Source organism: Bubalus kerabau, chromosome 20, assembly GCF_029407905.1.
Source record: "Bubalus kerabau isolate K-KA32 ecotype Philippines breed swamp buffalo chromosome 20, PCC_UOA_SB_1v2, whole genome shotgun sequence".
In the NCBI taxonomy this organism is placed as follows: domain Eukaryota; kingdom Metazoa; phylum Chordata; class Mammalia; order Artiodactyla; family Bovidae; genus Bubalus; species Bubalus kerabau.
Window position 1 is genome coordinate 32,113,108 of NC_073643.1, and position 14,650 is coordinate 32,127,757.

At 39.7% G+C, this 14,650-nt stretch overlaps 1 protein-coding gene across 23 annotated transcripts in view; it reads left to right on the plus strand.

Annotated features, from left to right (window-relative positions):
• FOXP1 (forkhead box P1) overlaps window positions 1–14,650 on the plus strand; it is a 714,382-nt gene that overhangs the window by 470,935 nt on the left and 228,797 nt on the right. For 22 of the 23 annotated variants that reach the window (XR_008705966.1, XM_055557294.1, XM_055557289.1 and 19 more), the window contains one exon: window positions 5,107–5,294. The exons of the other annotated variant lie outside the window; for it this stretch is intronic. Coding sequence is in view for 21 of the 22 variants with exons in the window: in XM_055557294.1 (XP_055413269.1) it covers window positions 5,118–5,294 (177 nt within the window). In the remaining variant the exon portion in view is untranslated. The remainder of the gene's footprint in view (window positions 1–5,106; window positions 5,295–14,650) is intronic. 23 annotated transcript variants of the gene reach the window in all.

Sequence of the window (14,650 nt, forward strand, 5' to 3'; positions counted from 1 at the left end):
AAAGTGCATACCATTTTCCTTCCTTCCTCACACATGGATGAACAATGAGAAAGAGGGTATTTTGGGGGGGAGGGGGGCTGAAAGGGGAGGGGATAGAGTGGGCGAAGGACTGTATAATCACTCTTAATCATTTTCCTAAAAAGTGATCTTGCAGTTAACTTTTCTTCTCCTCTCCCCATAGACATATAAATATATTTTACAAAACTATGTTTAGTTTAATTTACACATCCTTTCATGAACAGACCAAGTTCTTTAAGGGCATTTATTCTGCTTCATATAAATAATTGATCAGCCAAGTTAATTTACTTCTGCCTGACTTGGTCAACCTTAATTAACTGCCCTGGAATCAAGACTGAACTTTTTGTTAGCTTAAAATCTTTCACAAGCATGATAACAAGGGTTTTATTTTCCTTAAATTTTCAGCATCAACACTGTAACCAAGGAAATAATCATAATAAGAAAGCATTGCTTTCATTTACTATAAATACATTGGCCTGGACATTATGAATTTTCCAGAATACTTCCAGAGAGCAGCTCTATTGGCAACGACAATAAATAAGCACACTAAACTCAGTTCTCATCCCTCCTACAAGTCCCTCCAGCACAAAAATCGATCTTTTGAAATCAGTAGCGCTGTAACGTTTCCAAGTAAGATGAGAAGCGGGCCATTTTGGCTTTCGTAAGCTTTCCGACATCTGTGCGACTGTAGCATCAGCTTTTGTGCGGTTATGTTGAATGGATCATATGTGATTTAAACACGCCCGGCTCCTTCAGAGAAGTCAGAGACAAGGCTGGAGGAAGGTTTGGCTTTTGTTTTTTGAGAAAGGACTTGTTAGGGGGTATGGCGTGGCCATGCCCTTCAGGTGCCATGCCTTTCCTGTTTAGGCTCTCTGGATGATTGTGTGTCCTTTCTTGTTTTCAGTTTGTCATGGAGCAAAGCAGATCATTGCCTCTAGGATGCCCCAGCCCTAGAGGGAGGCGGAGGTCACACACACTAGGTGCTTGTGACAAGCACCCAAGAAGAGAGCTCAGCATTCCAAGCCAGAGAACAGAGATGCCTCTCCTGCGACTTGCTTTAGATGCGTCTAAAATTGTAAAACTCAGTAGAAAAACCTCAAGTACAGCGGTTGGCTAGCATGCTGATACCTTTAGCTTTGTACTTCGGATGTTTTTTCCTTGTCTACCTGCCACCTTCGTCATTGTCTTTTTGGGTTTTGACTCCGTTTTCTTTGTGTAGATGTCCTAATTCACTACCCAGTGCAGGACTTTGCAAATTGGAAATTTGCTCGTCCTTTATGGAATGGACAAGTTCACGTCTGCCTAACTTGCTGAGGTTTAGTTTTCTTACCTGTAAAGTGGGAGTAGCCTTTTCTCCCTCATAGAGTACTTCTGTGTTTGAAAAGTACATCAGAGGGCTTTGTAGTTTGTGCATATGATACAAATAGAAAAGCCTTATTAAATAGCTTGAAACGTTCCATAGAAAGAAAAAACTGCCAGCCCAGATATTGTTAGAAACATTCTTAGACATCGACACTCCTCATTTTTTCACATGTGCTTTTCAAAAAACCTGTTTTCTCCTGATTGGTGTGGGAGATTATAGCAAAATTTAAATCTTCCAACCAACATACTACTGTTAGCACTTGACTAATTAAGGACATCCTCGGACCAAAATAATCCTTTATGCAATTTCGATCCCAAAGCCTGCACTCTCACAAACCTGGTCCCCAAGCCAAGCTGCTTGGCTTGATGCCTGTGAAACTTGTGCTAGAGGACTTGGCAGTCTTCTGTGGAACTGCATGGAGCAAACCTTCTCATCAGATTGTGCGTTGGATATTATTCTGACTCCACCCACCACAATGTTGTCAAACCCAGGAAAAGGGAGCTGGGTCAGTCTCTTTGACACTTGTCTTCAGATCTGGGAGCCCAGTGGTCAACGTGACTTGAAAGCCATATTTCACCTGTAGCACTGCTTCCTGAGGATGGGCTATTTGGCTAAATATGTCCCATTCTGAGGGCAGGTATAGAGTTTAGGTATAGACAAAAGCATTGTCTTTGTGGAGTGGGAAACCCCTGATATAGATAGGCTTTCTGGAAGGTGAAAAACATTTTTTTCCTTTTTTGTTTAGATATGCTTGTAACATACCCTAAAACCTAAATGGGCTTCCTTGCTTAGTACTAAAACGACTATTTCCTTAAACACTTTTTTTTCCCTTAGCTTCTGTACACGTGGGAAAGTTTATGACAGAGAAACTAAAATGTTGAGGGACAAGAAAACACCTACATTTCAGAAATTTGGTGTGTTTTTTTTGGTGATGAACTAGATACTTGCTTTGCCTGGTTCTTGCATCTTAAAGTTTTAGTTCTTTTTTGGTAGATTCTTCACTCTGCAGACAGTAAGATATGAATGCAATTTTTAAAGGACTATAATCACTGAAATATCTGATCTAAAGAGACGAGTGAATCAGCTGTTGTGTCTGAGTTTGTTTTCCACCTGTTCACAAAAAATGCCATTCTTAATCCAGTTCAGAATTGGATTAACTTTAGTGTGTGTGTGTGTGTGTGTGTGTGTGTATGCCTTCTGGGTTTATGAAATTTGTCATTACATTGGATTATACTATGCACGGAAAGGAAAAAAGATATGGATTTTTCTGTTCAATTTTTCCAGTTGTTTTTGTATGAGTATAGAACAGACTTAAACCAGTGTCTTACAGGAAGACAACCTCCTATAAAGATGCCTAGAGTGTTTAAATTTGCGTGTTGTCACATATTTCATCTACGGGGCAGAAATCTGTAACACTTTGTGTATATGTGTCATCCATGATTTGAATCAATTTGTGTAAAAGTTTTCTGCCCTTTTATCTAAGATTGGTATTTCCCAGTTGTCTTAATTATTTGGGCATTCCTTAGCTTGGATGTTTGAATTACCACCTCCCTTTAAGTGATAATTGTTTGTGTCTGGCCTCTCAGCCTGGAGTGCAACCCTAAAATGTTCATTGTTTGGCCCTTTCTTTACCTCAACTTTAAAAAACACATAGCTAAGAACTCTGACATCAGACTGAATTTGTCTTAAGTAGTCCCCCTGCCCCCCAATCCACAGCTTCACTCTCTGAGGTTTGTTTTCCTCAGTCTGAAAATATTAAATGGAAAATTCCAGAAATAAGCAATTCTTAAGTTTTAGATTCAACGCCATTCTCAGCGAGATGAAATCTCACCATCCTGCTCCGATTTCCCCAGGACTGGAATCATCCCTTTGCCCAGCGTTTCCCACCCATTTTCCATTCAGTAGCCATCTCAGTTGTGTCCAGGTATCACAGGGCTCGTGTTCAAGAACGTGCATGTTGGTGCTGGTGATGCTGGTACTTCGGATGTGCCAGAGAGGAGCCATAAAGTGCTTCCTTTAGGTGAAAAAGTGAAAGTTCTCAGTAAGGAAAGAAAAAAATCATGTGGAGAAGAACCAATCTTCTATCCATGAATTTGTGATGAAGGAAAAAGAAGGGCATACTAGTTTTGCTCTTGTACTTTGAACAGCAGAAGTTGTGATCATAGTGTCTGAAAAGTGCTTATTTAAGCTGGAAAAGGCATTAAATATGTCCAGCAAGATATTTTGAGAGAGACCACACTCACATAACTTTCACCCTAGTATATTGTTATAATTTTTTTTTGTTGTTAGTTATCACCATTAATCTCTTAGAAATTAAACTTTACCTTAGGCATGTATGTATGGGAAAAAACACAGTGTATATAGGGTTCAGTAGTCATCCACTGGGGATCTTGGAATGTATCCCCTGTGGATAAAGGGGGGATTACTATAATAATCCTTTATGCAATCCTTTATATATATATATCTTTAAAAATTTTTTTGATGTTTAGTACTTTCAAATTCAGGCTTCCCTTGTGGCTCAGCTAGTAAAGAATCTGCCTGCAATGTGGGAGACCTGGGTTCGATTCCTGGGTTGAGAAGATGCCCTGGAGAAGGGAAAGGCTACCCACTCCAGTATTCTGTCCTGGAGAATTCCATGGACTTGTACAGTTCATGGGGTCGCAAAGAGTCAGAAACGACTGAGCGACTTGCACTTTACACTTTCAAATTCAGAATTTTTTTTTTAATCTGCCTAGGCAACATTTTCTCCAAAATAAGCATAAGAGGGCCTAGACCTTTCACACCTTAAACCAGACCAGACGTTAGGAATTCAGTATGAGAAACACATAACTCTGAATGGGACTTCTCAGGACAATCTTAACCATAAGACAAAGACAAGAGTCAGTTTATTTAGCCTGTGAAAAGTTGTGACTCCCCCCCTCCCTCTCTCAAAGTAGCTTATCTTACTGGAATGGCCAGTTTTGAAAAGTTCCAATACTTGAATGATTCCAGGGAGTGCAAATCTTGAGAGCGCTTTTGGGGTTTTGACTGTAAGGGGTTTTAGCATGGATTAATACCTCAGGAGGCCTCTTGCTAAGGTGTGTTATCTCCTGATAGACTACATTTGGAAAATACTTCTCTAAGAGTGTAATACATCATACAGAGCCTATACATACTAAAATTAAAGGTTACACCTAATACACTGAATGAAATGACTTACTGGTTTTTGAGCAAAACATCCAGATATAATCACAGGAATTTAACCATAAATTCTAAGTTCATCTGACAATGTTTTTTTTTCTGAGGAAAAAGATAACATAAATAGAACAATACTACTAAAAGTTGAATTTGCTTTTCTTTTAAAGTTTTTAATTAATTTCTGTTTTATATTAGAGAATAGTTGTTTTGCAATGTTGTGTTAGTTTCAGGTGTACAGCCAAGTGATTCACTTGTACATATACATATATCTGTTCTTTTTCAGATTGTTTTCCCATAGAAGCTATTAGAGAATATTGGTAGAGTTCCCTGTGCTATACAGTGGAGCCCTTAAAACTTGAATTTGGACCAACAGTTCCATCTTCAGAAACTAGACTACTGGACCACTAATAAGGGATAAGTTGAGTGAAAGGAAGTGACAACTGTTTACAGAGTTTGGCAACATTGAAGGCAGGGCCCTTCTCCTTATGTACAACAACTGTGCTAACAGCTGTTTTTTTCTTTCTCCCTGGCTCCCTCCTGCAAATCAGGTTTTTGAGTCATGATGCAAGAATCTGGGACTGAGACAAAAAGTAACGGTTCAGCCATCCAGAATGGGTCTAGTGGCGGCAACCACTTATTAGAGTGCGGCAGTCTTCGGGAAGGGCGGTCCAACGGGGAGACGCCGGCCGTGGACGTGGGGACGGCCGATCTGGCCCACGTGCAGCAGCAGCAGCAGGTACCGTGCGCTGGAGTCGGGCTGTGGAGGGAGGTAGATGCAGATGCTACCGTTTCATTGCACACTTGACCACCGTGACCGTCTGATACTCAGCCAGCTATCTGACAGTACGCAACATCTTTTAAGCCGGGGCCCCAGCCATTGGCATTAAGAAACAAATTCTCAAGCTTTTGTCATTTCAGTCTTGGGAAGCCCCTCTGTCTTGGGAAATGGTTGTTGAAAGTGAGATCGGGTGGACCTCTGGCCACTTCCTTGGAGCCCCTAATATGCCAGCCTAAAGTTTAACTACTTGGAATAAAAGGAATCTTTGGAGAAATGGTTCCTAATGCTTGAGTTTAAAAAAAAAAAAAAAAAACAACAACAACAATGATAAAAAGACTTATTAAGCCTTAGGAAGAAGGAAACAAATAAGGGGTCAAGGATACAGGAGAAACAAGGGTTATAAGCAAGAAAAGTAGGTGAAACAGGAGAGTAGGAATAAGGAGAAATACCCAAGCAAAATTGGGTAGATAACGAGACATCAATAATGCAGGCATTGGTGTAAGAAATTGCTTGCTGTTACTCAGAGTTTAGGGAGATAGGCCACTTAAAAATGTTTCTTATATTCATACAGCAGTTGGTATGTGACTAAATCTTATTACTGTTTTAAAGGATCTCTTTTTGGTGGCTACCCCAAATGATCACAAGTTGTGACATACTCATTCTTGTTATATCCTTTGTAGGCATTTATATGGGTAACTGTGATTGGTAAAATATTTACAAATGGCAAAGGGTGTGACAAGGTGAATGTTGCTGGTTGGCCAAAGTGTTGATGCAAATTCAAGTAAGTAGCATTTGCTTGAAGATAAGCATTGTTTTCACAGCCTCTTTTAGAATTAGGAAATAGTGTACATTTTTGTTAATGATCATGAATGATTTTTGTTGCATTTTAGTGTTTGATTCATTTATTAAATACAAAGTAATTTGGAAAAAAGGTTTAAAAAGAGTGGTAAATCTTTGGCCCTTTCTGAATGAAACACATTGTTGGGGGTTGGGGGAAAGAAGGAAAAATGTAAACCTTTTCTCAAACCATTTTCTTAGAATCTATAGCAGAGAAACTAAGGCAGTCCCTTCCTGTTTTAGGGATATAGCATTTGGCGGTCTCTAAAACATGTATTATTTTCTCCTTTCTAAGAATTTTTACCAATAAGGAATCATTAGCTTGTTAGTCTGTCAGAAACCGTTGGAACCAGCTTGAGACAGTGAAATCTGTGGGGAAAAAATAGAAAAGAGAGAAAGAGACTTGAAGTGATTTGATCTCTCGTCTAGTGGCAGCTCAGATTCGATAGTGCCTGCTTCCTGGGCATCACATCAGCTGGGGTTTATGTGTGTAAACTCGGGGTATTTGCAGTAGTGCAAATGGCCAAATCCCAACCAGTGACATTGGTGACAAGACCTATCAGTGGTAGAAAGGGAGCCATGTATTTGTGTGTGTGTTTGTTCGTGTGATATTCTCAGATATTTCTGGATATATTGGAAATAAGTTGGTAATTTGGTTTGCCATTTTCTGTGCCCGTACCAAACAGAGGCCAAGATCAACTGTTTCTTTATGGAGCAGCTGAAGTGGGGCTATTGACTGATGTGGTATACGCGAGTACATGCTGAGTCACTTCAGTTGTGTCCGACTCTTTGTGACCCCATGGCCTGATGTGGTATGAACACAGAGTAATTAGTATTTAGAACATGTCAATTGGATAAATGGGAAATTAACATCTTCTGATTTTTATTTAAAGAACTGAAAATCATCCACTATCTCAAAGTCATAAGCCAGCCAAAAACGTTACTTTTATGACACACACACACACAGACACACCCCTCCCTCCCTACCCCACGAACAGCAACCACAAGTTGACCTCACAGAAGAAGGTAATATACATTCATTTTTTTAAGAATTAGTTTATTTTTTAATTGGAAGATAATTGCTTTACAACGTTGTATTGGTTTCTGCCGTACCACAGCATGATGCAGTCATAACTCTAAGCATACCCCTTCCTCTTGAGTCTCTCGCTCCTGCCCTCACCCCATCCCACCCCTCTGGGTCATCGCAGAGCACCAGGCTGGGCTTCCTGTGTTCACAGCAGCTTCCCACTAGCTTCTATTTTACACATGATAGTGCATATAGGTCAATCCTACTTTCTCTGTTCGTCCCACCCTGTCTCTCTCCCGCTGTCTCCACGAGTCCATTCTTTACATCTGCATCTGTTTGCACTGCAAATAGGTTCATCAGCACCATTTTTCTAGATACCATATATATACATTAATATGCAATATTTGTTTTTCTCTTTCTGAATTATTTTGCTCATGTATATGTACATTTTAACAGCATCTTCCTTGAAAACCATCAGCCGCAAAATTAGTTATTCATGTCTCCCCTCTTTTATCTTGGCTCTGACCACTTTTTAGAGAATATGTTGTTTGGGTAATTGGTGTAAAGGTCAATACCTTTTGATTGTACTTCAAAGTGCTTTTAATATTTTTATAACAATTTTATTTCTAATTGCCTCTGATATGTTTGGGGAAGGAAGAAAGCAGTTGGGTCTATCATTGTGCCTGAAACTCCATATATTGTGGTTGGCAGGCCTTTTGAGTCTTTTAAAATAAAACAACTGACAGCTGTGTGACTTCCTTAAGTGTACGATGAGGCGCTTAACAGGTTGTTAGGGGGAAAGAAAATCTGTAGATGAAATAAGAAAAAAAGACAGGATTCGGAAAGTTTTATGGGAGTCGTATTATCAGTTTTCTCTCAGACTGAAACTGTAACAGTTAAACAGTTTGTAGTTATCTGAACGTCAACATGATGGACATGGGTTGTTTTCGTCATTCTTATTGTACAGGTTTTTACTTGAAGTGAGAATACCAGCAGTGAGAAAATCACAGCCATGCTGAATTCATTACTGCGGTAGTCACACAAAACCACGGATAAAATTTCAATAACTGCAGGCCACAGTTGAGTAAACAGTTGCACTGAAATTTAATTCCTGTTGACTTTTCCCCCATTCCTCGCCAGGGGCACATTCTGATTCTGTAGTACAAAGACAACAGGGGTTACAGCTTTGATTAATGTAGGACACTGGAAGAGAATTAGAACTGTAAAATATGTTAGAAGTCCATGGAACAAAAAGATCTGGCTTAAAAGGCTTGGTATAAAAATGAGTTAATTATGCTGTGTATGAAACTGAATGTTCTAGGATTTTCCAGTTGCTCCAGTGCAATCATTGACAATATAGGGAGAATTTTTACCTACTGCCAAGATTTAAAATAAATAAATGCAAGCCTTTCCACCTTTGATCCATGTTACCAAAGATAATTATGAATGAGAACAAGTGCCCTTTCAGAATGAAGAGCTTTCACGAAGATTCGCTGTGGAGTGAGTGGCTTCTGTTCTGGGTTTGGTCTGTAGATTGGCTAAATTGGGTCCAGACAGAATTGCTGTTGCTGTTTTTTAATTATGTTGTTGACAGCCTAGAGAAATGGGGGAAATCTGGCTTTTCCATTTTCTCTTGAAAAATCCGATCTGGTAACCATGGGCAGTATTCCTACACGGGTAACCGTTGTTGGGAGATGAATTGTTACTAAGTCAAGGAGCCCCTACGGGCTGAGTGCCTGCAGTCGGCCTGAGTGCCCACCCAGGACCTTGGCTGACTTGTGCCCTCTAGGCAGTGGAGTTGGTGATTCTGGTCTGGACATTGCCATCATCACTCAGAAGCCATCAGCCAAAGAGAGGGGCTACCATTAGCTGGAGAAGCCCACCCACACACTCACAAACTGGCTCCCTTCCTTAAAACTAAATGTATTATTCTGTACTGCTTCAACTCTACTTATATCTGGACCATGAAACTATTATAACAATAGTTTTCTAATAATATAATTTGATAGAGTTTCTGAACATTTTCTTTTAGCTCTTGAATAATTCTTTACCCAATCCCATCACTGCTTTTTATTTCCTATTATGCCTGCCCCATTTCCAGGTCTGTAAAAGTTCTCTACTGGATACTGGCTACTCCATTATGAAACTCAGCAACAAATACTATTACCAGTTACTAACGTTTTTTTTTTTTTTCCCCCCTTAAAGGAAGGATTTTAAAATGTCCAGAGCAATTTCACAAACTGTGTGGATTAATGCATTTTAAAAGTCTTGAATTTTAGAAAGCAGAATTTTATTTCCATATTGCTGCAAATGAGAGCTTTTTCAGATAAGCATATTACATAGAGCATAATGTTTAGAAGTTTCTCCATATACAGCATATGCTGTCAGGTCAATTAACAGAATGCATACTAGAAAATGTTTATTCAATAAAAATGAATAGCTGTTAAATAAAACAGTGATTTCTTAACAACATTCCATTTAATGATGGGTTTTTTTTTTCTTTTTTGGGGGGGATACCACCTGGCACTTTTATTGTCTGCAAATCAATGTAGGGAGAGCTTTGGTTGCTAGAGTTTTTAGGTGTGGTTATCATTTTATATGAGAAGGGCAGTTTAGAAGTAGTCTGTGAGAAGGACATTTAAATAAGATAAACTATATGTGGAATTCAAAACTGTATTATTTGGAGAGTTGTGGCTAAGTGATGTATTAACTTCATATAGCTTCTTTGACATTCGGTTTAAGGTACATGTTTCACATTAATAATGTAAAAGAGAAACATTCGGTGACTATTAAGGAGGTAAAAAGGTAGAAAGGACAAGGAGCTTCTACAAGATCATGGAAGAGAAAGAGGAGGATCCATTGGGTTGAATTTTGCCAATGAGCCTTTGAAGGAAGTAAAATTAGTCATTAGTCATTACAGAGGACCAGAGACACTCAGAAGTTCTTTCTTGTCAGAATGGAAGAATGAATCCCTTCCTCTAGTGTTTGTTACTGAAGTTACTGCTGCTGCTGCTGCTGCTAAGTCGCTTCAGTCGTGTCCGACTCTGTGTGACCCCATAGACGGCAGCCCACTAGGCTCCCCTGTCCCTGGGACTCTCCAGGCAAGAACTCTGGAGTGGGTTGCCATTTCCTTCTCCAGTGGATGAAAGTGAAAAGTGAAAGTGAAGTCCCTGAGTCAGATACAACTCAGCGACCCCATGGACTGCAGCCTACCAGGCTCCTCCATCCATGGGATTTTCTAGGCAGGAGTGCTGGAGTGGGGTGCCATAGTGGGTGGGTATTAAACAGAACTGGAAGGATGTCCTACCAGTGTTTCGAATTGTAACTGCCTCTGTGGTAAACAATGCCTGGAAGAAGTAGCTGTTAGTGTTTGGATGGGCAGTAAGCACCTATTAAAGGGAGCCTCCCTTAGTTTCTTGTTCTTCCCCATCTTCCTCTGGAGGGCTGTGTTAAATGCCACTGGTCATCTTTGGCCTTGTTTCCCCTTCTACAGAGAGAAGCCTGGGTGATTAGGTATAGATCTATAGATGCAAAGATGAACTATCAGTAGCCAGTTTGGCTTTGTCATTCTGTTTTTTTCTTTGAAAATGATTTCTTATGAACTTTCTACGGAATCCTCTCAAGTGGACTTTCCCATAGCAGGCAGGGACTGTGTCTGAAAAGGGAGGGTCTTTGGATGCCACTGGAAGGGTGAATACGTTCAGCATATCTGTGTCCTAAGAGGACTTATACTGTGAAAGTATAAAGTACAGAAGAGATTATTCATACTTTTTGAAGATTTTTTGATGCCCATTTTTAAAGTCTTTATTGAATTTGTTAAGATATTGCTTCTATTTCATGTTTTTCTTTTTTGGCTGTGAGGCATGTGGGATCATAACTTCCTGACCAGGGATCGGACCTGCACCCCTTGCATTGGAAGGTAAAGTCTTAACCCCTGGACCACCAGGGAAGTCTTGAGATTACTCATTTATTAAATGCCCTCATGGGCCTGGGGACTATAATAAGAGCCAGCACCTTCCTTCACTAATGGGTGAAGGCCCAAGCTATAATTTTAAATTATAAAATTAAGAAATTTCTAAGGAATTGCTCTGTTCAGATAGACTCTTTGAAGACACAAGGTAGAGTTCAAATACTATAGAACATATTGACGGTCAAATACATTTTATAGGAATCAGTGCCACCAAAATGTTAGCAAAAACCAAACAGATTAAAATGAAACTGAGACAGGAATTCAGATAATTCTGACAAATAAAGAAAAGGCAGGCACAAAATAGCAAACTTATACGTTTTCTTAACTTCTTTTGTGGCTATTTCTGGAAAAGGCATCTTTCACCCTGAATGCTAAATTTAGTTCTCTCCTCTGTTGTTTAGACCTGCCTTCCATCTAAATATTGTTGTCAAAGATTTATGTAATGCAGACTTTGAACCTTGTGTGAAGTTCTTTCACGTTCTAATTTCTGAACAGCAGTTGTGTGTCATTAATCTCTCCATTGAAAATTAAGATGGACCAGGAAACGGGGAGAAAAAAGCGTCATGTACATAAGAGAGCGTGGTAATAGCAACCCAGATGCTGCTTCTCATTATGAGTGAAGTGTATGCTGTTGACTTGAAGCAAAAGCATTGCTACTTTGAGAAGGTAATTTTCAGTCTTGACCTGTGAGCTAATAAAAAAAAACAAACAAATTCCCTATCTCTTGCCTAGTCAGAAATCTCTTTTTGAACTTTCAGGAGGAATGACTTTAATGGTAATTTGTTGACAGATTAGCTTTGGTGATTGCAAAGAGTTTGTTTTGCAAAACTGGCAGGCTCCTATCTGTTCTCTGAAGGCAAGTAACCTACTTTGCTGTTTTGCAAGTGCCTGCCTTTATTGACAACTAGTGCTGAACAGGCAGAATTGGTATGTTTGTGTAATGTAAACCTATAGCTCGCCTGATGGAGTCTAGTGTACTTTTAGCTAGTGCATAGATTGCTTGATAAAAAGGGTTAGAAGGTGACTGCTTTTATGACAAAGTAGAAGAGCAGTATAAATGCGAGTGGTGGATGGAGCAGCAGAAAGGAAGTTTATATAGGGAATTGAACCCTGTATTAGAAAGTTTCTTTTCATCACTTGGTCTTTGAACTCAAATCTATTGTAATTATGAAGTGTTACTTGTAACATTCCAGAGACTCTTTACTAAATACTGTGTTTGATTTGGTTTGTGGAAATAAAACGATTTTTTTTTTCCCCTCTCTCACAAGAAAATTTACTGAAGAGAGTTTCACATACTGGCCTGGACTCAGTTTTAGTCTAGGTCGCTACTAAATGGACTACTAACCTTCTTTCTTAGCTTTCAATTTCTTGCAGTTATTTATTCTCCTGTTTTCATTTAACCGTTATGATGCCACGCCTATGTGTAAGGAAATGTGAGGACCACACATATGTGAGGTGCTGGGGAAGCAGGGGAGAGTAACTTGGAGTTTATTTGGTTGGAGCCTGATGAGTAAGCCTGAGAGTGATGTGAAGGTGGTTAGAAGGTAAATTGAGTTCAGTTTGTGTGAAAGTTGAGTTTCTAAGCCAGTGGAAGTTTCCCAGCTGAAAGAAAGGCTGTACATGAGGAGGTGGACTGACGGTAAAAAAGAACGTTGGGCCTGGCGTGGCAGGAAAGAGACTCAGGAAAGATGAATAGTAGTGACAAGGCCATTGCTGTTGGTCCTGGATTTAGGAATGGGACACTAACCCTTGCCTCACGTCATTGAGGGCGCCATGGTTTTTTTTGGTTTGGTTTGGTTTTTCGGTTTTGTGTGTGTGTGTGTGTGTTGCAGTAAAGCTTGATTTATAGACGCTGGAATTCAAATTTTATGTAATTTCCATGTCACTAAGTATCATTGTTCTTTCGATTTTTATCCCAATCTTTTTTTCTTGTAGCTTAAAAAAAAAATTGAAGTATAAATGCTTTACAGTGTTTTTTCTGTTATAGAACAAAGTGAATCAGCTGTATGTATACATGTATCCCCTCCCTCTTGAGCCTTCCTCCCACTCCCACCGCACCCATCCCATCCATTTAGGTCACAGAGCACCTAGATGAACCCGAGGCTGCCGTGTGGCTGACCCTGCCTTGTTCCCTGCATTTGAAGCCCTTGGTCAGCTGTCAGCCGCGTGAGGGCAAGGAGCCTTTCTCATCCCTTGCTGTTCCTCAGCACAGAGCACAGTACTGGGCGGCGAACAGTCCTCTTACTCTGTGAATGAATGAAATGGGAAGAGAAAGGAAGGCCTGGGTCACAAAAGGGAGTTCGGGGGTGAATTGGCAAATCAGTAGCACCTTTGGAAAACAGGAGATGTGAGCGTGTCTAAGAGGGGTGACTCAGGATTTCCGATCTGACAGGCAGCATGGTGCACCGTGGAATGAAGAGAGAGAAGGGCAGCGAGAGGAGAAGGCAAGCTCCTTTCTGCCCGTCATTAATCAATTATTATGATATGATAAAGAAAGCACGAACATAATTTGTATATAAAGAGTAAGTTTATTTTGGAAAAATCTCTGTTTAAAGGCTGTTTTAAAAAAAGACACCCTCCTGTGTCACTCAGTTTCACTATTTGATTGTATATGTTTATTCAGATTAAAATTATCAAATATTTTCCCTTTAGCCTATGCCATTTTCTAATGAGTATATCTTCCAGAAGTCACATGGGAAGTGCTGATAAACTGCTTATGTTCCTATTGATCAGGGAATGTGCTTATCTCTCTTAGAGAACAAAACTACCAAGTTAGATCTTTGATAAAGTGTCTCATATTGACACAGGCTTCTTAGAATGAATAATTTTTTTGTTTTAAGGTGAAGGGGGTGCCTGTTGTGTTTCCTTTGTTGGAAAAATACAATCTGTAATTATTAAACAGCTGGTGCTATTGGAAAACCCATTTAGGGGGTATAGATTCAACTGCTAAGGGGGAGCAAGCCTTGTTGATGAGTTGAAGTTGAGCCCTGCATAGAGATGGATGGAGGGAAGGAAGCTCTTTCCCTTTAATCTTTCCTGAGAGAGTATTTTCCAGTATCTTCTGCATAAACTGACAATGCAAATACTGGCTTTGGAGGGGTTAAAATTTTTTATTTTGTGAAGTTGATAACCCTAAGGTTCTCTCTGAATTAACTCTTTTATCCCTATTTTTAAACTGTACCTTCTTTACCCAAAATAAAATGAATTCCCTGATGCAGGTTGGTCTTCCGTAAAGTTTCCTAAAGTAGACTGTTTATTACACACTTTCTGATCCAGGCAACCATATGTAATTGTCAGTATCACGGTCACTTGTCAAAAAAAGGCAAATGTCAGCTGATCTAAATTGGTATTTTTAACATTGTACCTTTTCTTGCCCCCAACACCCCTCTCTCCACATTGAAGGGAAGGTGACATGATGTCTTCTTAGTCATTCAAATCCAATAACTTTTAATCTGAAGGTTAAGTAGTGAGATATAAACT